The sequence below is a fragment of the Neolamprologus brichardi genome, chromosome 1, assembly GCF_056152115.1.
Source record: "Neolamprologus brichardi isolate AB-2024 chromosome 1, ASM5615211v1, whole genome shotgun sequence".
Classification (NCBI taxonomy): domain Eukaryota; kingdom Metazoa; phylum Chordata; class Actinopteri; order Cichliformes; family Cichlidae; genus Neolamprologus; species Neolamprologus brichardi.
In genome coordinates this window covers 26928180-26950993 of record NC_142104.1, presented here as the reverse complement: position 1 = coordinate 26950993, position 22814 = coordinate 26928180, and the positions used below count along the sequence as shown (strand labels likewise).

Below are 22814 nucleotides of genomic sequence, written 5' to 3'. Positions count from 1 at the left end.
GCGTTTTGATCATGTGCATGTGGATCTGGTTGGTCCTCTGCCACAGTCACAAGGTTTCACGCACCTTTTGACTGTAGTGGACCGCACAACCCGCTGGCCTGAGGCAGTGCCTCTGGCGTCCACTACAGCAGCAGCAGTGGCCAGGGCATTTTTGTCAACGTGGGTTTCGCGTTTCGGTCCCCCCGCCGACATCACCTCAGACAGGGGCCCCCAGTTCGTTTCCGAGCTTTGGTCTGCCATGGCTGACGGCCTGGGGGTCAAGGTCCACCGAACCACTGCGTACCACCCGCAGGCCAACGGGATGTGCGAACGTTTCCACCGGTCGCTTAAGGCCGCGTTCCGTGCTTCTCTCACAGATGGCAACTGGGTTGACCGCCTTCCATGGGTTTTACTGGGGTTGCGCTGCGCGGTTAAAGAAGACCTTGGGGTTTCCCCGGCTGAACTGGTCCTCGGTCAGCCCCTCCGGGTCCCCGGGGAATTCTTGCCTGAGAGCCCACCCCCGTGCTTCGCTCCATCTGTGCTGTCTCTCCGTCCCCCAAGAGACTCGTTTTCTCTTCCTGGCCCAGTGCACCATTGTGTGCCCGACACCTTTGTTCCAAGGTCGTTGGACTCCTCACAGTTTGTTTTTGTCAGGCATGACGCTCATAGGCCTCCGCTGCGTCCACTGTATGACGGCCCCTTTAGGGTTATTCAACCGGGCCGGAAGTATTTCCTTTTGGATTTTGGGGGTCGACAGGAGGCTGTTTCTATTGACAGACTTAAACCAGCACATGTGCTTCGGGATGATCAGGTGGTGCCGGCTCAGGCCCCCCGCCGTGGCCGCCCGCCTTCCACTGGACCGGACAATCCTGCTTCTTCCTCTGGGAGCGCCCCCCACCTGGCGGGGCCCAAGCTGTCTTCAGTTCTTCCTGACCGCCCATGCCAGCCTGGCCCTCAGGCTCGCTTCCCCTCCGCCAGCTCTCCACCTCCCCGCTTCAGCCGTTCTGGACGTTTAATTAAAGCGAGGGTTCTGGACTAGGGGATGACCCTACTGGGTGTTCGGGGGGGCATGTGTGGTGGACCACTGGAGGGCTCCACTCACACCCAGTTCTCAGGAAGTGTTGTTGCTGTGTTTTGGAGGGAAAAGAGTTCAGTTGTGTGGTGATAAGTAATAAACGAGCAGTGTCAATCGAGAGCTCTCGTGTCGTCTGTGTTTACCTCCACAATATCATCATTTTCAGAAATACCTTAAAGGTACCTTATTCTTTAACTAATTCCGTTTTACAGATTAGTTATAAAGTATGGGATCTAAAAGAATAGATTTTCAGAATATCAACAAAAAAAATCTATAATAAAAAAGAAATTTAAACCTAATCAATTCGAATTACAAACACCACCAAGTGTGGTACAATTCCTTAATCTCAAACCCCCCAAATTACTGTCTAAAATACATAAGACACTCTCTAAAATAGATGGGTCAATATCCCTTCCTATTGCAAAATGGGAAGCAGATCTATCAGTCAGCTTAGACCAAAACATCTGGTCTCAAATATGCTTGCAAACCTTTAAATTGATTAGAAATCCCAATCTAAAATGAATGCAATGCAAAACACTACATTGATTGCACTGTAAATGTCAATGGATGTTCAGGATGGGTTTTACGTCTTCTAACAACTGCTCACACTGTCAAGGCAATGCACCTGACAATTACATCCACGATCTTTGGTTCTGTCCACCAGTTCAGAGGTTTTGGTGCTCGATATTTGAAAACTTATCAAAGTGTCTCACTGACGGAATGATTTAACCAGAATTATTTAGTTATCTGAAATCTAATGTATAATATACAGTTACATTCAGTTCTATGCAATATAGAATTGTCAGGGTTCCTGGGTCGGTGACCCAGTGCTTTCCGTTTTGTTCATGTTCAGTTTATTTTGCCACTTCCTGTTTCATTTCCTGTTTGTTCCTGTCACCTCGTCTCGTGCCATTAGCCAGATTATGTTCAGCTGTGTACTCACCGGTCTCTCATTATCATCCTCATCAGTCTGTGTATTTAAGTCTTCTGTTTCTACTCGTTCTTTGTCGTGTCATTGATGATGTTTAGGTTATGTTGTTGTTTCCGCCAGTGTTCGGTCAGCCAGCCAGTCAGTCAGTCCGTCCTTCGTTCATTCGTTCAGTCAGTCGTCCAGCCAGCCATGTCCTTCCTCTGTTCTGTGTGTTCACTCCATCATCAATAAATCACCCAGCTTCACCTACCTGCGAGTCCTGCGTTTGGGTTCCTTCTTCCTCGCCTCCACTCCACAACGCCTGACAGAATGACACAACCCGTGCCACGAAGACACGATTGGGACCCAGCGGACTCGGACCTCAACGAGCGGCAGGTGGCAGCGCTTTCCCGTTGGGCAGAGATGGTCAGGGGTAAACAGCGGCTCTTCGCGGAGAGAGAGCACGTCTTCGAGGGGACTCGCCTGGCTCTGGGCGGGCCTCGGAGACGCCGCGTTCCCCCACCTGCTGCCTCACCTGCCCCGGAGCATTTGCCGCGGAGAGCGGACGGTTCATGCCGCGTTTCGGCCGCTCCCTCTCTCGCCGCTCCGCGCCTCGTTCACACACCCGCCGCCTCATTCGCCGGACCTCCACCTTCGCCACGGCACCGCGGCTACGCCTCCTACCTCGGCTCAATGGAGGCTACCGCGCCAGAGGCTCAGCTGTTTACCCCGGCCGCTTCCTCTTCCCGGAGAAAGCGGCGCACACGCCGCCATAACACAGACTATTGTCAACAACTCCCGGTGGTGAGTTCCGGTAATTGTTTTCCACCCTCCTCATTTAACACTTCACCCAGATTAACTAAGGGACTCATCTCCGATTCATGGGGAGATTCCCTCCTGGATGATGTAGACTGGGAAGATTTTTTCTGCTGTGCTCCCGCAAAGACTGTAAATCGTGGTGGCAGAAGAAACAGACTAATCCCGGATAAACCTGCCTGTATCACACACCCGGTCACTATTTCCACACCCGTCACTCAGCCATTTCCCACCAGCACGGCAGCCCAGATTCGGCCTTCCTCCTCAGCCATTTCATCACCTCAGATGACTAGGGCCCGGCCTACACCCACACCAGTACCAGCTCCCACACCGGTGCCAGCTCCCAGGAGGAAGGCAGCTGCGACGCAGTCTACCTCCACATCCACTCTTGTTTCCCGGGTGGGGGTGACTGGTGTCCAGCCACCTCCCGTGCCTGTCCCAGCGCCCAGGCTGAGGGCAGCCTCAACCCAGCCTGACCTCCCTGGAGGCTTGGAAGAGCTAACCGGCCCACCTACTACTTCACCTCTTCATCCACCTCCTGATCCAACCTTTCATGCCCTCGCACTGTCACTGGTTAGGCTAGCTGAGGTGTCCCCTGCTCAGGCACCAGCCTTATTAGCCCAGGCCGCAATCTTATCCCCCTCGGTAACTCTGTCATTAGCTCAGCCATTAGCATCGCCAACCTCTGTTCATCCCTTAGCTTCCCCACTCCAGTCAGTTCACTCACCTGCTGTTCAGCTTCCACTCCAGTCAGTTCCCTCACCTGCTGTTCAGCTTCCACTCCAGTCAGTTCACTCACCTGCTGTTCAGCTTCCACTCCAGTCAGTTCCCTCACCTGCTGTTCAGCTTCCACTCCAGTCAGTTCCCTCACCTGCTCTTCAGCCTTCACTCCAGTCCCCTGTAGTCCAGTCTCCTCCTGTCCTCCAGTCCCCTGTAGTCCAGTCTCCTCCCGTCCTCCAGTCCCCTGTAGTCCAGTCTCCTCCCGTCCTCCAGTCTGTCCAGTCTCCTCCCGTCCTCCAGTCAGTCCAGTCTGTAGTCCAGTCGCCTCCCGTCCAGTCAGTCCAGTCGCCTCCCGTCCAGTCAGTCCAGTCGCCTCCCGTCCAGTCAGTCCAGTCGCCTCCCGTCCAGTCAGTTCAGTCCCCGGACCTGCAGCCACAGCACCCAGAGCCAGCTGTGAGCCCTCCTGCTTGCCAGCCAGGGGCCTCCGCGCCCGCTGGCCCAGCCGCTCTCCCGCCAGGGGCCTCCGCGCCCGCTGGCCCGGCCGCTCTCCCGCCAGGGGCCTCCGCGCCCGCTGGCCCGGCCGCTCTCCCGCCAGGGGCCTCCGCGCCCGCTGGCCCGGCCGCTCTCCCGCCAGGGGCCTCCGCGCCCGCTGGCCCGGCCTGTCTCCCGCCAGGGGCCTCCGCGCCCGCTGGCCCGGCCTGTCTCCCGCCAGGGGCCTCCGCGCCCGCTGGCCCTGCCTGTCTCCAGCCAGGGGCCTCCGCGCCCGCTGGCCCTGCCTGTCTCCAGCCAGGGGCCTCCGCGCCCGCTGGCCCTGCCTGTCTCCAGCCAGGGGCTTCCGCGCCCGCTGGCCCTGCCTGTCTCCAGCCAGGGGCTTCCGCGCCCGCTGGCCCTAAAGCTGTGGCTCCGTCACCCCCGGCTCCCGTGCCGTCACCTGGTCCAGCCTCAGCGTCAGCGTCTGCTTCGCCTGGGCCAGCCTCAGACTCAGCTTCAGCGTCTGCGTCGCCTGGGCCAGCCTCAGACTCAGCTTCAGCATCTGCTTCGCCTGGGCCGGACTCAGCTTCAGCTTCAGCGTCTGCTTCGCCTGGGCCGGACTCAGCTTCAGCTTCAGCGTCTGCTTCGCCTGGGCCGGACTCAGCTTCAGCTTCAGCGTCTGCTTCGCCTGGGCCGGACTCAGCTTCAGCTTCAGCGTCTGCTTCGCCTGGTCCGGACTCAGCTTCAGCTTCGCCTGGTCCGGACTCAGCCTCGTCGCCAGCTTCAGCTTCGCCTGGTCCGGCCTCAGCCTCGTCGCCAGCTTCAGCTTCGCCTGGTCCGGCCTCAGCCTCGTCGCCAGCTTCAGCTTCGCCTGGTCCGGCGGCTGCCGCGTCGCCAGCCTCTGCTTCGCCTGGTCCTGCGGCTGCCGCACCGTCGCCCCAGCCACGTTCTGGACGTCATCGCCGGCACGGCCGCCCACCGGACCTGCTCAGCGGCCGCCGCCGCCTTTCTCGCGGCCGCCGCCGCCTTCCTCGCGGCCGCCCACCGGACCAGCTCAGCGGCCGCCGCCGCCTTCCTCGCGGCCGCCGCCGCCTTCCTCGCGACCGACGCCGTCTTCCTCGCGGCCGCCCACTGGACCAGCTCAGCGGCCGCCGCCGTCTTCCTCGCAGCCGCCCACCGGACCAGCTCAGCGGCCGCCGCCGTCTTCCTCGCGGCCGCCCACCTGAACTGTCTCCTCGCGGCCGCCCACCTGAACTGTCTCGTCTCGGCCGCCCACCTGAACTGTCTCCTCGCGGCCGCCCACCTGAACTGTCTCGTCTCGGCCGCCGGCCACGCGGCCGCCCACCTGAACTGTCTCGTCTCGGCTGCCGGCCACGCGGCCGCCCACCTGACCTGTCTCGCCTCGGCCGCTGGCCACGTGGCCGCCCACCTGGACTGTTTCTGTTTTGGACTCCGTCCCTCCGTCCTGGGCCCCCTCCGCCCGCCCTGTTCTGGTTTTTCTTTCTTTTGGCCGTCGGGTGCCGGCCTTTGGAGGGGGGGGTACTGTCAGGGTTCCTGGGTCGGTGACCCAGTGCTTTCCGTTTTGTTCATGTTCAGTTTATTTTGCCACTTCCTGTTTCATTTCCTGTTTGTTCCTGTCACCTCGTCTCGTGCCATTAGCCAGATTATGTTCAGCTGTGTACTCACCGGTCTCTCATTATCATCCTCATCAGTCTGTGTATTTAAGTCTTCTGTTTCTACTCGTTCTTTGTCGTGTCATTGATGATGTTTAGGTTATGTTGTTGTTTCCGCCAGTGTTCGGTCAGCCAGCCAGTCAGTCAGTCCGTCCTTCGTTCATTCGTTCAGTCAGTCGTCCAGCCAGCCATGTCCTTCCTCTGTTCTGTGTGTTCACTCCATCATCAATAAATCACCCAGCTTCACCTACCTGCGAGTCCTGCGTTTGGGTTCCTTCTTCCTCGCCTCCACTCCACAACGCCTGACAAGAATAGAATAGAATAGAATAGAATTCAACTTTATTGTCATTGCACATGCACAGGTACAGGGCAACGAAATGCAGTTTGCATCCATCCAGAAGTGCTTTAGCCATGATATAGATATATTACAATATATATTAGCAATAATATAGATATGTAAGTATGTTACAGAAATGGGTCTATTATGGTATGTTATAATGTACACGTATGAAGTTTGTTATGAATATTCTATAACTATAAGTATGTACAGGCTGTAGTGAGTACAAGCTATGTACAGGCTATGAACAGGATATAAATATGAAATATATAAAACTATACAGAAATCTGAGATATACAGTTATACAGAAATGTGAACTATGCAAGTTATAAACAGTTGTAGGATTAAAAATTATCGTATGTACAGAATGATTATTTACACAGAACTATACAGTAGTGCAGTTAAGATAAGTGAGATATGTGGATAATTTCTACAGAGGCTATATAAAGTGCTAGTGGTTGTGAGTGGTGGTTCAGTCCATGTTATTATTGTGTGTTTGAGGGTACAGTTGTCCATTGTGTGTGTGTGTAGGTGGTTGTGGGTGTGTGTATGTTCAGTCCATGAGTTTAACGTGGGTCAGATGTCAGGAGACAGAGTTCAGGAGTCTGACAGCTGTGGGGAAGAAGCTGTTCTGGTACCTGGGAGGTCCTGTAGCGCCTCCCAGAGGGCAGGAGGGTGAAGAGTCCATGTGATGGGTGACTGAGGTCTTGGAGGATTTTCCCAGCCCTTTTCAGACACCGCTTCCTGTAGATGTCCTTTATGGCAGGAAGTGGTGCTCCGGCAATGCGCTGGGCAGTTTTCACGACCCTCTGCAACGCCTTCTGGTCCGAGGCAGAGCAGTTTCCATACCAGACTGTTATACAGTTGGTCAGGATGCTCTCGATGGTGCAGCGATAGAAGTTCACCAGGATGTCTGAGGACAGGTGGTTCTTCCTCAGAGTCCTCAAGAAGAAGAGGCGCTGGTGAGCCTTCTTGACCAGCTTGGAGCAGTTGGTCGTCCAGATGAGATCCTCGTAGATGTGGACTCCCAGGAACTTGAAGCTGCTCACATGCTCCACAGCCGTCCCCTTAATGTGGATGGGTGGATGTGGGTCAGCATTCCTCCTGTAGTCCACGATGAGCTCCTTAGTCTTCTCGGTGTTAAGCAGCAGGTTGTTTCTGTCGCACCACTCAGCCAGACGATCCACCTCCTCCCTGTAGGCGGTCTCATCGTTGTCACTGATGAGGCCAATCACTGTGGTGTCATCTGCAAACTTAATGATGGTGTTGGAACCATCAGCAGGTCTGCAGTCGTGGGTGAAGAGGGAGTAGAGGAAAGGGCTCATCACACAGCCTTGTGGTACACCGGTGTTCATTGTGGTTGTAGATGAGCAGCGGTTATCCAGCCGGACATGTTGGGGGCGGTTGGTCAGGAAGTCCAGTAACCATTTGCAGATGAGGGAACTGATGCCCAGGTCTGTCAGTTTCCTGATGAGTTGTGAGGGGTGGATTGTATTGAATGCTGAACTGAAGTCTATGAACAGCATTCTGGCATATGTGTTGTTGTTGTCCAGGTGTGAGAGGACAGAGTGCAGTGCGATGGAGACTGCATCCTCTGTGCTCCTGTTCTGGCGGTATGCGAATTGGTGGGGGTCCAGGGTGGTGGGGGAGACAGGATTTGAAGTGTGCTAGGACCAGCTGCTCTAAGCACTTAGTGATGATGGACAATATGCACAACAATTACCTTAAAGTATTAGGATATTGTTGCTGTTGAGCAACGCAGCATCAACAGCGATCAACTCAAAGGAAAATGACAACGGAGGCAAAATATCCAGAAGTTCTTTGGAAATTTTATTACACACTAACACACATTACATCCTCTCTTCACGGCTGCGTTTTAGTTTGTGCTCACCGCTCACACCAGGGGTGTCGAACTCATGGCCTCGAGGGCCGGTTACAACCAGATTAACTCATACAAGGATTTTTACCTCACCCTTCTTCATAACCTTCTGGCTGATCAATGTAGATTTCATAATCGATGGAAGCGTGTAAACATGCTGTCTTCACATCCATTTGATGGAGTAACAGTCCTGCGCTGCTTTCTGTAACAGAACTCTTATGCTTGTTAAGTTAGCTGCTGGTGAGAATGTCTCTCCATAATCTATCCCCGTCTTCTGGCTGTAGCCCTTGGCTATGAATCTCGCTTTGTATTAGTCATTTCCTTCAATGTCACTCTTAACGGAATAAACCCACTTTCCCCGCACTGTTTTCTTCCTCTTTGGTAAAGTGGTTAGGGTGAAAGTGTCGTTTCCCTTAATGATTGGATTTCTTCATCCATAGTTTTAATCCAGTTCTTTGAGTTAGATGATTCTAAATGTGTGTGGGACAGCATTCCACAGGCATTTTAGTAGTGACTCTCAATTAACATGCACTTGCCCATTTCAAAAAGAGTACACTACCCCCTCGCGGCTGTACCATTTTGATGGGGTAAGTACAGCGCTGATGTCTCATGCTTAATGCCATTTTTCCTTAGCAGGGTTTGGAAATCTCTGCAGGTGAACTCTGTACCATTGTCCGATCTGATGCATTTTACATTGCCATATGGGGCAACATCTGCTAGAAATTTCTCTGTTTCTTGCAGTGTATCAGTTCTTTGTCTTCAGGAAATATACAAACACTGAGTTTGAATAATCATCAGTGAATGACTGCACATATTTGTACCCATCAATAGATTTAGTGGCCATCAGACCTGCTAAATCTGTGTGTACCATTTGTAAAGGAGCTTTTGCTCTTGTATTGGGATTTCTGTTCCGGGTTTGTGATTTCCCTGGATACACACTTCACATTCCTGGTCAGGTCTGTCAGTTTTTCATGTAATTTGCATACCATTAACACTCTGAAATCTTAGTATATCTTCATAGTTGCAATGACCTAATATCTCATGCCATCCCTGTTCGTCATGACAAGCGTTATTTATCATTACTCTCAACTTCAGTTTGCAAATAGTATAATTTGCCATACAACTGAATGTTTGAATGTTTCGTCCTTGTGGGTCAACATGTCCTGCCCTTGTTTAAAGTTGACTGTTGCTAATGTAGTGGCTGACTTTGCTGAGAAAATGTCTTGGGGGTATGATGGAATAAACAGCGCATCTTTCAGCATTGCTTTGCATCGCTGGCCTGTATCGTCAATCAGTAACATCTCTGCGTCCCCTCTCTGTTGGGCGATGCCTCTGCACTGGGTACCATCTCCCAGCTCCAGTGTGTCTCTGGTTTGAATGCGTCGTAGAAGCTCTTGAACTTGGCCATGTCGTTAATGATGTGTGAGGTATCCCAGGTGCCCACCAGCAGGCCTTTTGCCTTAATGCTGTATGCTGACTGCTGCTGCTGGACTTCGATGTCTGCACCCTTGATCCTGAAGGCATAATCTGACGCTTCTGCTTTGGATCCATTGCCGCTCTCATCTGCAACCTTCCTCAAGCCATCTTTTTTGTATTTATGTCTAGATGTGATATCATTGTGTGTGTTGCTCTTGCAATTACATTTTTTGCAGGTGGTAGCCTTTAAGTCATTGTCCTCACTAACAGTCATCCTTCTGTTAGTGAGGAAACTTTTCCTTCCGGGTCCTGCTGGTGCCACTGAGAAGAGCAAGCAGCATCTGCTAAGTGTACTTTTGGACCACTGAGTATTTGGACTACTTTGAAGTATTCACAGACACATTTCATATACACCTCTATATTTATACACAATATTGTTGTTTTTTGCCAGCTTCTACATTGTTATTTGAATGACTATTTAAAGATATTCTCTTAACTTTTGCTGAAGACGTTACAGTTTTGCTTTTATGGTTTGAGAGATGAGTCAATAACTTAAAGGAGGGGTTCTCATTTTTGGGGGGGACCAGGGAATCTTACACTGGGTAAAATTTTTCCGAGGAGCCCCTTGTAAACTTCATGCTGATAAAACTCTGGGTGTTTTGTAATGAGATGCAACTTTAGCTTTGCTGGCTTCATTACTTCATTTGCTAGCACTTAAGGGCACACAGCACATTTTGGTTTTCCTTCATCATTCTCAATAAACACAAACTCCAGGTAACTGTCATACCAGAATCAGAATCAGAATCAGAATCGTGTTTATTGGCCAAGTATATGTGCAGACACATACAAGGAATTTGGTTCCGGTAGATGGTGACTCTCAAGCACAGCAATGTAAATCACACACACACACACACACATACACACACACACATACGTGTCTATATATACATTACACATGCATACACATGCATACACATACATACACAAAGCTGTGTAAATCAACTATAAATAACTAATCTAAACTTATATACATAAAATACAGAAATGAAATGAGGTGGAATGAATACTATACAATGTACATAAGGTGCAGTTGCAGTCTGGCAGTGGGAGCAGTGTGACAGGTCAACTGTTTAGAAGGGAGATGGCGAGGGGAAAGAAACTGTTCCTATGTCGGGTGGTCCTGGTCTGCAGGCTTCTGTACCGTCTGCCAGAGGGCAGCAGATCAAAAAGTCTGTGTCCAGGGTGTGAGGGGTCTGTGATGATTTTCCCTGCCCGTTTCCTGGTTCTTGAGAGGTATAGATCCTGGATGGAGGGCAGGGGGGCGCCGATGATCCTTTCTGCTGCCCGTACAGTCCGCTGCAGTCTGCTCCTGTCCTGTTTAGTGGCTGCACCATACCAGACTGTGATGGAGGAGCACAGGACAGACTCAATGACCGCAGTGTAGAACTGGATTAGCAGCTCCTGTGGAAGACTGTACTTCCCCAGTTGTCACCAATACTGAGGGACCGAGTTTCAGAGGTGATCTCCCCCAGCCTCACATGTTGCTTTCTGTCTGTCAGGAAGCTGGTGATCCACTGACAGGTAGCTGGTGACACACTGAGCTGGGAGAGTTTTGAAGAGAGAAGTTCAGGCACGATGGTGTTAAAAGCCGAACTAAAGTCCACAAACAGGACCCTGGCATAAGTTCCCGGGCGGTCGAAGTGTTGCAGGATGTAATGCCGCCCCATGTTCACTGCCGACCTGTTTTCCCAGTAGGCAAACTGCAGAGGGTCCAGCTGGTGGCCTGTAATGTCCTTCAGATGGACCAACACCAGTCGTTCGAAGGATTTCATGACCACAGACGTCAAGGCGACAGATCTGTAGTCATTCAGTCCTGTGATGGTGGGTTTCTTGGGAACAGGGATGATGGTGGAGCATTTGAAGCAGGAGGGAACTTCACACAGCTCCAGGGATCTGTTGAAGATGCGAGTAAAGATGGGAGCCAGCTGTTCGGCACAGGTTTTGAGGCAGGAGGGTGAGACACCGACTGGTCCGGGGCTTTCCTGGGCTTCTGTTTCTGAAATAGTCAGCTCACATCCTCAGTGTGTATTCTGAGTTTCAGGGAGGAGGAAAGGGGGGTGAGAGGTGTGATGGAGGTCGTTGAGTCTGGATTGGAGAGGGTGGTGGTGGTCGTTGAGTCTGGAATGGGGAGGGTGAGGGTGAAGGGGGGAGAGGTGGAAGGTGTGTTGGTGGTCAACGTCTGAAGCAATGACTCTGGGGAGGGGAGGGTGAGGCGTGGGAGTCTGTCCATCTCAAACCTGCAGTAGAAAGTGTTTAAGTCGTTGGCCAGGTCTTTGTTTACTTCAACAGTGGGTGGGGGGCGTCTGTAGCTGGTGATTTCCTGCAGGCCCCTCCACACTGACGAAGGGTTGTTGGTTGAGAGCCGTTCTTCCAGCTTCTGGGAGTAGATCCTTTTAGCTGCATTGATCTCTTTGGTCAGTGTGTTCCTGGCTTGCTTGTACAGGGCCCTGTCACCACTTCTGTAGGCGTCCTCCTTGGCCTTACGAAGATGTTGGAGTTTAGGAGTGAACCATGGTTTATTGTTGTTGTATGTGCAAAAGGTCTTTGTTGGCACACACACGTCTTCACAAAAACTGATGTATGTCATACCTTCTAATGTTAGCCGATTTGGCTTTTGCATTTCTTGATGAAGTGGACCGACTGAAATATTTGTCCATTTGTCCATAGCGGAACCCTTGATGACGCACATGTATTTACATGGCACTAGTTTGAGAGCCACTGACCTACAGGACACATCCAGATGTCAAAGGATTAAGAAGATATGAGTTGTAATAAAACACAAGTTGAAGAGTTGTGAATGATACATATCTATATATCTTCTCTTCATTTCAATTCTTATTATGAGTTAACGAGGACAGATGTTATGATTTTACTCGTATACTTCACATAATGAGTTAAGTTTCCTTTAAATCCCAAATGGACCTAAGAAAGGTGATGATGGTGACATTCTAAAGACACTTCTGGAACGTGGTCGGAATGTCTGTCAAAAATCTGCACAAACGCTAATGTCAGGGAAGAACACTGATCAGCTAATTTATACTGGTATTTATTTAAACTACTTAGCACCGTTACAATGAGCTAAAATTGTCTTTACTCCCGTTTTTGCTGCCGCTGCTAATAAGGAATGAGGGATTTCTGTGTATGTTGATTTCCTCACTTATGTGTTTGTAAATCCAGCGTGGCAGAGCAGAGAATGAGGCCTCTTTGTCTCCTGCCTTCTCATTGGCTGACCTCCACTCCCGGTCCCTCCGCCCCCAACCCCCTATAACCCCGACCACCCTTCAGTTACAAGTTTTCCAACACATTCCTCGCAAACAGTGTTGCAAAAGTATCAGTCTATCAGTCAACACATTTGTGAATATTTTTTTTCTGTAACTACATTTAAAACACGTGTGCAGTGTGTAGAGAAAAATATGTACAGGTGGAAATTTCAAAGTACACGTTCACATTTTTTCTACAAACTGTTCGTTTTTATTCTACAACTTCTCATATTTTGCAACAATACTTTCATACATTCCCAGCTTTTATAACCAGTGGGTGCAGTGTGATCGGCACCAGCTCTGCTGCCCTCTGAAGGTTTATCCAGCAGCTCAAAAGCACTTACCCTCCACCTGCAGAAGAGTGAACTGTATGTCTTCCTCTGCTGTAACAAACACAGCTCGCCCTCCTACACCACTGGAAACTTCCACTGCTCCTAAACTCCTTTGATGAGCCCAAAAGTGTACTTCACATCCACACAATAATTCACCTATTAATTGATAAGCAGTTTGCTTCAGAACACAGTCAACCAACACGGTCACCAAATAACAGTGTCAGCGATATGGGATTTATTCATCTAAAAATCATTAAAAAAAAAGAAAGTATTTCAGACTAAAATGAGTTGAAATATAAAAAAAAATGAAATGCATGCCATTATATGTTTGTATATCCACAATATAAAGGTTGTTTGTCATAAATCAACACTAATCTTTTTGAGACTGACATTAAAATATCAGCGCTGAACTCGTTTAAAGCCTGAGTCTTCCTTCTGCAATGCAGTTGAATGTCTCCTGAGTCATGGGTATGTAGCCCTTATTGTCTTCCAGGTAAAACAGAGGATCCTTGATGAGAGCAGGGTTAAAACCTTCCTCTGCCAGCTTCACCTTCATCTGCTTAAAGGTGCTCGTCACTACCAATGCATCCTGCCAGAGAAAAATAAAATGGTTACGGGATTATTGCTAAAATATATGCAGATATGTCTTAATGTGATCATTCTTTGAACTTTATTTACCTGTACGCGAACGAAGCGTGGTCTTGCGTAACTGGGCAAGTAGTTTTTGACATGCTGATATAAAGCTTTGCCATCAAAGTCCATATTTTCTTTCAGTTTCACTGCTGCCATTCCAATTCTTCCCTCATGTCCTATTCAGTGAAGGTCAAAGTAAAAAGAAGAAAAAATACCCCTCAGAATCCTGACATTAATCCCAAAATTCAGAGTTTTTCCTCAGTATGTCAGAAATATGCGATTAATCTCAGAATTCCAAGAAAAAACTTCTGAATTCTGAGTTTTTTTCTTAGAATTCTGGAATAAAATATTTGTAATATTTATGAGACATACATCACAATAATCTTGCTTTTAGTGTCATTGTTACCTGGCACCTTCACACCATAGACATTAGCCTCTTCAACAAAGTCAACTGCGAGCAGGTGGTCAGCCACCTCTGTGGTTGCCACATTTTCTCCTTTCCACCTGTAACAGATATAATACCACAATTCTGAAATGATATATCTCAAAATGACGGTTTTACTGTTTTTTCTATAGCTTTCTACAGCAACCAACCGACCAAACTGGTGAGGTTTTCCATACTGAAAGAAGATAGCGCGAAACATGTTTTTAAAACTTTAACTTTAAGCACTTATTTTTTAAATCTAGCTTCACAGACAGTGTTACATCTATGTCAGTTTTTTAGACCAGAATAAAGTGTTTCATGTCTACTTTAAGACAAAAAACAATCTCTGGTACTCCTTGTCCTGACCTTTCACGCGGATTGTCAAATTCATTTAATATGTTTCACAGACCTGAAAGTGTCTCCAATGCGGTCTTGAAAGAAGATGAATCCCTCGTCGTCAATCTTTAGAAGGTCGCCACTGTTAAAGTACATGTCGCCCTTCTCAAACACATCTCTTAGCTTCTTCTTGTCTGTCTGCTTCTTGTCCTTGGCATAGCCACTGAAGGGTGTTCTTTTTCCAATCTTTGCCACAAGGAGACCAGTTTCTCCTGCGAGTAAAAGTAACAGTATACGTTTAAATAGCAGCTTAAAAGGCAAGACGGCACTTTAGGAAACAGGCTCACCTCTTGGGACTTCAACACAAAATCCTCTAGAGTCTCTGACTGGCTCCTCTTTTTCTGTGTCAAACCTTATGAGGGCATATTTGCATGCCATCTGAAACAGTTCAGAAATAAGAACATTGAAGAGAAAAAGGAGTTAGTCATATCATTTGCATATACTGTATAGGCTGTATACACCAGCAAACATTTAAAAAAAAAAAGAAAAAAGAAAACCCACTACAGTCGTGTGAAAAAGAAATTTCACCCACTCTTCACGTCAAAGATTTTACGCATCAAGACAAAATAAAATATATTAATCTGGTTTGGAATAGGTTTTACAATCAAGTAAATACAACATCAGACGAGTAACAAGACACAACATGTTACATTGTCATTAGCTGTTTAACACAGGCTCAGCTAAAATGCAGAAGCAGTGTGTGGAAGAAGGAATTAGCAGACAAGCAGACATTTCTGCAGTTTGCTGGTCTGGAGCATTTAAGTGTTGTGTTAACAGGATGCCAAGGAGGAAAGACATCAGCAGTGATCTTATAGAAGCAATTTTGGTTGCACATCAGTCTGGGAAGAGTCACAAGGCAGCTTCCCAAAAATCGGAAATCCACCATTCTGCAGTAAGAATTATTATTATTCACAAGTGGCAAAAAAATAAAAACAGTTTTCAGTCTTCCCAGGAGTGGACGTTTAAGTAAAATCACCTCAAGCTCAGACTTAATGTTTAGAGCAACTACAGAAAAAAAAAAGTTGGAATGGCCAAGTCAAAATCCAGACCTGAACTTCACTGAAATGCTGTGATTGGACCCTAATAGATCAATGCATAAATGAATGCTCCCAAACCTCAACAGCCTAGAATGACGTAGTAAAAAAGAGTGGACTAATTATCTTTAGAATTGAAAGAGGGTGTGCTTTCTTTTTCACATGGCTATATCTCCCAATCTACATCTTACTTTGTAGAGAAAATGTTCTCTGCCCATAGCTCCAATTTTCCCAACATAGTTGATAAAGCCAACATTCCCTTCAGTTGCTCCGTAGCATTCACGGATACCAATGGTCCCAAATCGCTCCAGGAACTCAACCCAGGTGTCTTCCCTTATTCCGTTCCCTATGGCCAGTCGGACCTTATGATCCTTGTCATTGTCTCTCTAAAAGAAGGCCAAAGGAGAGGTGCGAACATAAACAATGACCATAAGAAACATTGCTCCTGACTGAAGCAGGTTGGTAGAAATCATTAAAACAGTTTGAGCTTCTAATGCACATCCCAATATTGTCATTACTATGACCTTAAACTTGTGTTTACCTTCGGTGTGTTGCAGAGGTAGCGCATAACCTCGCCTATGTACTGGATGACAGTCACATTGTACTTTCTACAGTCATTCCAAAAGTTGGAGGCAGAGAACTTGCTTCTCAAAACAACAGTGGTGCCTAAAAATGGAAAGATACAGAGTTCAGCAAATATGCCGCTTCATGCTAAAAGTTTAGTGTTGTAAACTCTGCAAGGTGAACTTTAGGAGTTCAAAGTACAAACTATAGAAGCGGGTGTAGTTGGGGTCATGTATATGTTGGTTTAACCTGCAATAAATCCAGGTGAAATCTTGATTTGTGGTTTTATTTTTAGGTAATGTTTTATGTATTACCTTTTTCTATAGCTCCACAAAGTCCCATAAGAAAGCCAGCAGTGTGGTACAGAGGCAGATATATGTAGACAATATCGTCTGAGCGCACACCAGCAAAGGTCAGGGCAAAAGCTGGCATCCAAACCCTCTCGTGGTTAATCACAGCTGCTTTTGGAAGCCCTATAAGAGCAGATGTAGTACAGTTTTATTGTCATCCTTTTACTCAACCTCTGCATGATAATTATATGAACACAGATTAGAAGTCGAGGCCAGATAAGCCCTCGAGGTTACCTGTGGTTCCTGATGTGTAGATGTACACCGCAGGGCTCTTGATGTTAATGCTGGCCCTGAGCTGAGGGGACAGGGGCTCGTCTGACTCCATCTGAATTTTGTCAGAGAGGCTTTCGATGCCGTCCACATGACAGTGCTCACGGAGGATAAACACACGGATACCCTGCTGCTTCAAAGTGGGCAGCACCTCCTCTATTGCTCCTTGAAGGTCTGAGAGCGAGGGAGGTAAAAAGAAAAGAGGTGCTGATCAGTCATTACAGGGTTATATACGTAAATGTGTGTTTAATAAACAGACTATCATAAGTTTTAATGGTGAAATTAACAAGATATACCCATGCAACTTTAGCCCAGTCCAACCCTCCCACATAAAAAAAAATAGTCAGAGATACAAACAGATACTTTTAAATTAATTAGATAATATGATCACGTGATATTAAAAAACGAAAGATATGCAGCACGTTTAAAGTTCATTTCATTAAAACAAACGCCAACAGCTCACTGCAGTATTTACGCAGCTTACCAGCGCCAGCGATCAGGACTTTGGCTTCACAGCAGGAGAAACAGTGCAGCAGGGATTTGGATCTTATGTTGACGTTGAGAAAGGAAGCTGTGCATCCCAGCTTGGACAGTGCGAGCCAGATCCATACAAACCACGGCTCGTTGCCCAAGAAGAGGGCTACCGTGTCTCCCTCCTTGAGGTGGGCATGCGTTAACAGAGCCCTGGCCACTTTGTTGCTTTCTCTGTCGGCTTGGCTGTACGTGTAGGAGCTTTCCTCGTAAACTATGAACTTCTTATGCGGATGCTCCGCCACTTTGTCTAGAAAACGATCTAAAATACTGTAAAACTTTTTCTTGATTCTACTCATGCGTATACCGACATAAATGGAAAGAAATGTGTGTTTTAAATCTTTCAAAAAATAAGGATTCCGGAAGTAAATCAGTAAGAGCAAGACTGCCAACGCGGTGCACAAAATATATGCAAGCATTTTTGTTTTTTAAAAAAGACGAATATGTCAGACCTGCTGCTGGATTCATACATCACCTTTCAACGGATTCCAGCCGTTGGATCATTTCCGTTTACGCCTCCTGAACTTTGAACGAGTTTGAGAGTTCGAGGGGTTAAAATGGAACGACGTAACCCCCCTTTGCCTGCTGTGATTTGTGAGTCTCTTTCTTACGTTTTTCCTTTTTCTTCTTTTGGCTGGGGAGGAATCACATGAACTCGATGTAGCAGTAATAAAGTATTTAAAAAAACTGAGGAATATTATTCAACTTGTTAATTGTAGTTAACAACAAGGCCATATTCAGGAATGCAGGGACCCAGGGTAATACATTTTCAACCTCATCCCAGCACCCCCTATTAGACACGCTGCTTCACCGTGTGGACGTCACCTTTTGTCTCTCTTAAGGCCGTTTTTATGGAAATAAAAAAGAAAATTCTTGATTAAGTTGCAGTAAGCTGCGATACCAGCAGAGGGCGATATTCTATTTCAAGCCAACGCGAAAATAGTCGTTGGAAGACGTTTAAAGAGGGATGGCTAACACATTTACATGTCAATACATAGATTTGTGACACTTAGCGTGTTTTGAGTCTATATTTAATGTGCTGTCTTGTATAGTTAGCACAGGGGTCACCAACCTTTTTGAAACTGAGAGCTACTTCAAGGGCGACCAGTTTGATACACACTTCTGAAATAACAAATTTGCTCAATTTACTTTTAACTATTTGTTATCATTAATAATTAATTATATTCATGTATGTAGAGAAACTGATTGTTTATAATTATTGTGAGAAATCACTAACACAATGTTTTAACAAGGTAGGGGAGAGATAAATATCAATATGCAACAGTTTATTTCTATAAATCTCTGCACGTATTTACATTTTTAAATGATCACTTCTACAACATTTTCACTTGCCACTAACAATTTTTTAACAAATCATGCACTACATTGCACCATGTTTGCACAGATTATCAAGTATGTATCATACAAAAAACAACTTTTAGATTTTAATTGTCACCATTTTAAAAAAAAATATCAAATGTTGCATTTAACGAACACATTCTTTTTTTCAATAATTAAATTTAACTTTTTCATGACAAGGCCTTCTCTGTAAATGCACAGAGGAAATGTTCTTCTGGGTTGTAAATCCATTTAAAACACTTATGTCAGCAACAGTCTTTGCCTTGCAGCTCACAGTTTAAATGGTTCATTTTTCCAATAATGTCTGTTAAAAATGCAAGGTCAAGTGTCCACTCAGTGTCCTCCAGCAGCCATGTGTCTTTGCTGTCAACCCTAACAATTGGGTAAAATTTTGACCCAATATTTTATCAAAGCTGCCCAACCTATGACCCAACAGAATTAGTCAAGCTGTGGAGTGAATTGAAGAATCCGGCACATTACCAACCCAACTCCCGAGTCATGACTTTTAAACCAATATTTGGTCACAATAACCCAACTTATGAACCTACGGCTTTTACCCAGAAGTTGAGTTATGAAAATAACCCAGCATTTTTAGGGTGTTTTGTGTTGTTTAGCTTTTGAGCCGATGCTGTTCATGATCTTCACGATGGGAGTCATGACCAGGGGCGATTTTAGCCCAGTTTTGGAGGTGCTTCAGCTATTCATCTATTTTTTTAGTATTTTATTTGTTCCTGAGTAAATCGGTTAGGCTGAGATTAAAGTTATAGTTTTTACACCGCTGAATAAACATCAAGCAGACAACTGATTATCAGAAGTGTGAGATGCTCGAGAATATACTCCGGTGTCCCGTTATATTTTAGATAACAATGAGTTTATTAAACTTCACCGAAACAATCTGCAAATTTCATTCAAATTTAATAAACTATCATCTTGTCTTTATTTTTAGTTAGCACATACCTTAAACACTTAAAGCTGTAAGCTAATGATAGTTATATGAGAGCAGATGCATGCTGGTGCAATAAGCTGTACGCTGTACATCCAATGGATGCATGATCTGATTAGTCGACTAATTGCAAAAATAATCGGTGACTAGTCGACTATCAAAATAATCGTTTGTGGCAGCCCTAGTTGAAAACGTGTTTTCCGACGATGTTTGCTCTGTAGTAAAATTAGCGATATTTGACTGCCCTGTTGATCTCATTGAAATGTATACAGCCTATTTAAAATCTAAAACTTAACATTGTCCATAGCCTGCTGTTGTTACCACTGTCCTGTTTGAAATGTAATGAGAGAAACTGGTTATTTTGCCATATGTGCATGTGCCGATATTGAACCCAAGGTACTAACTAGCTAACTGACTGGATGCCCATTAACCTTATAACTCCTGTTGTGTGTGTGTGTGTGTGTGTGTGTGTGTGTGTACAGATTGTCAGTCCAAAGAGGGAGAGAGGAAAGAGGGGAACATGAGGACAAAGTACAAGATCAGGAAGTACCAGGTAAGAAAACAGACAGAGAGTACTAACAGGCAAAACAAGAACTGTTAAACTGGCAAAGAAAAAGAAAGACAAACAACTAATACAAACAACTCATACAATCTGGAAGTTGTGTTCTCCCTATATTAAAGCTGCTATACAGAATCTGCAAAACAAACTGGGTTGTCAGCCCTGGCACTGCATTACCATATTGAGCTTCAGTCAGAGGAAGTCACGGTTGCCAAAGACTTTATAAAGCTCAAGAATGAGGCTGGTGCAATTCCAGATATGTTAACATTGTACAATCTTCTGGATAATCAGATCTTCCCCAAACTGAAAACTGTTATTCAGGTTGCCGAAACAAACCCAGTTAGCAGCTGTAGCTGTGAAAGGTCTTTTAGTGTCTTGAGTCAGCTCCATACCTGGCTGAGAAGGACCATGGGTCAAAGCAGACTCCAGCACCTGGCTGTGATGTCAGTTGAGAAAGAGATGCGTGAGAGACTTGACCACCAAAATGTGATAGACAGATTTACCAACCTCAAGGTGAGGCGACATAGGTTAAAAGAAAAGAAAAAATCTGCAGAGCCATAGTAGTATCTGCAGTAAAGATCTTTTCATACATTGTATACATTGTACCAAAGGCCAAGTGTCTCCATTTTCTAATAATATTTTGTATATTTCAAGGACTCTTCTATTTTTGGAGTGTATTTTTTATGTATTTGTATTGTATTATACATACACATTAGAAGTGAATCTCTGTCCAAAAAATGCACACAGTTTACTTTTTACTCACTATGAGCATCATTTATCATTTTTCCCCAGTAATTAAGGTTAGGATATGTATTTTTTTTAAAAATTTCAATCCATTCTTCTTTGGCAGCATTTTAATAACCTTGATCAGATTTTATGGTTTTGTTACAGACTTTTCAAAAAAGTGTTTTGCTATTCTTTCAAAAATGTGGGGATTAAATTGTGTTAAAATGTACAAAACAGTGATGTCATGTTTTGTGACGAGGACCCAGGCACAGAGAGACTTGATGAATTTAAGAAACTTATGATTTAATAAAGAAATTTGCAGACTTGCACAGAGAGGGTAAAATTATGATGACTGATAATGGAGATGAAGACAACAGACGATGAGGACAGGGAGGAACAGGGGTTTAAATGCACCAAGGAGGCAGTCAGAGAGAACTCGGGACAACTGGAGGCATTTAGGGATGCAGGGACTGACAGAGACGGGGAAGAAGTCTCATTGTGATGAGTAAAGTTTACCTTGCCTGGATGGGCAGCTCTCTGGGTGCTCAGCACCCCCAGAGCTCTGATCCTAGAATCGCCCCTGGTCATGACGTACCCAAATCCGATCACCTTTGCACATAACGCCTGCTGGTGAATGATGCAGTGGTAATGCATATATTTTGGAAACTCTGTACTCTGTAGTAGATCAGTCCAGTGAGCAATGAATTCTGTATGTTGGCCGATAATAGCTGGTATCAGTGACTACCCGTCGGATGTCACTGATACCAGCTTTACCAAAGGTACCTTTTTTTCTCTGCGGAAAAACTCCTTCACCACCCAGGGGCAGATCTACAGGGGTGGCATGGGGTGGCATGTGCCACCCTAAAATGCTTTCTTGCTACTCCTAGTGCCACCCTAGTTTTGCATGTGACAGTGTTGTTTATTAAAATAAAATAGCATTAACACTGTAAGCCTAGCAAAAATTAAAATTGAATATAAATTTTAAAAACTGAAAATATTGCATATATTCCGTTTTTTTTACCCACCACCATTATAAAATGGTTCAGCTCATAGCGCCGACCGGTGTTGTGCCAAAAAGTGATCACCTGCCAAAAACTGATTTCCAATGTTTGCTGTGTTTTTTATGTGTAATATCTTTCCGTATGTTGGGAAATAGACTTCGGTGAACAGGGGTTAAATTGTGTTATATGTAAAATTTTAAAATTTTCTGGTTTTCAAATATCTTTATAACTCTGTTTTATTGTACTTAAATTATAACCAATCCAGTCCTTTCTGTTCACTTAAAAAATGTTTACAGAACTATGGTTACATTTGTTGCAATATCTGCTGTCCTCTTGGCCAAATTGCTCTTTAAAAAAAAAACCAAACCCCCCTTATTTATAGCAGTTTAAATACGAGCAATCAGTTTTTGGAAAATACCAGAAATCTGTTTTTGGCAGACAATCATTTTTTGGCACAATACCGGCTTTATTTTGTTTGTTTTTTTCGGTAGCAACCAATGCTTTGTCCCAGAGCACATTAGGCTAGAGGGGCTTGAGCACCCGCCCCTTTCCTGATGGGTGCCCAAAGTGCCCTTTTGTTGAAGCAACTTTTACATTTTTTTTTTTTTTTTTTTTTTTTTTTTATGTGTGTGTGCGTGCGGAGTCCTGTCTGTGCCCCTCAACAATAATATTTAACTATTAATCACAGTTTTGCTAAATAAAAGGATCTGGCTTGCATCAGTCACATGATCACATTTAACCAATGATCGCCCTTGACGGCAGAACGCGCTGGTTACGAGCCGGGAACGAGCTCACAAAGAGCACGCGCATTTTTTGCGGTCCGGAGCTGTAGGAGAAACATAAGTTAACTCAGAGACACAGACTGATGCGACAAAACCAGTAAGTAGGTGTACAGCGTACACTGTAGTCTAAAGCACACAGGAGTATTGGCTTATTATGTACACGTTGGTAAGTTGTCTTGTTGTAACTGACGAACTGAAACAAACGAGCGTGCTGTGTGTGCAACAGCGCGACAAACATTACCTGTCCTTTTATTAACTGCACATGTAGTGCTGGTCATAGCTGCTGGCTACCTGTGTAAGGCTGTCATGGGTCT

At 45.9% G+C, this 22814-nt stretch overlaps 1 protein-coding gene across 1 annotated transcript; it reads right to left on the bottom strand.

Moving 5' to 3' along the window:
- Positions 1-12784: 12784 nt before the first annotated feature.
- LOC102793665 (long-chain fatty acid transport protein 2-like) lies at positions 12785-17652 on the bottom strand. Its single transcript, XM_087840126.1, has 10 exons — positions 17084-17652; positions 16564-16773; positions 16294-16452; positions 15957-16081; positions 15607-15801; positions 14669-14759; positions 14395-14593; positions 13968-14065; positions 13607-13737; positions 12785-13517 (listed from the first exon to the last, which is right to left on the bottom strand). The coding sequence occupies exons 1-10, from the start codon at positions 17547-17549 to the stop codon at positions 13344-13346; spliced, it is 1848 nt and encodes a 615-aa protein (XP_087696252.1). The 5' UTR covers positions 17550-17652; the 3' UTR covers positions 12785-13343.
- Positions 17653-22814: the final 5162 nt, after the last annotated feature.

Bases quoted from the DNA above. Each gene is read 5' to 3' on its own strand.
- LOC102793665 (XM_087840126.1), bottom strand. From the start codon at position 17,549: ATGCTTGCATATATTTTGTGCACCGCGTTGGCAGTCTTGCTCTTACTG. The intron at 15,802-15,956 runs GTAAACACAAGT...GCCTTCTTTTAG, and splicing joins ACCTCTGCAACACACCGAAG to AGAGACAATGACAAGGATCA. The intron at 14,760-15,606 runs GTAAGATGTAGA...GAACTGTTTCAG, and splicing joins GAGAACATTTTCTCTACAAA to ATGGCATGCAAATATGCCCT.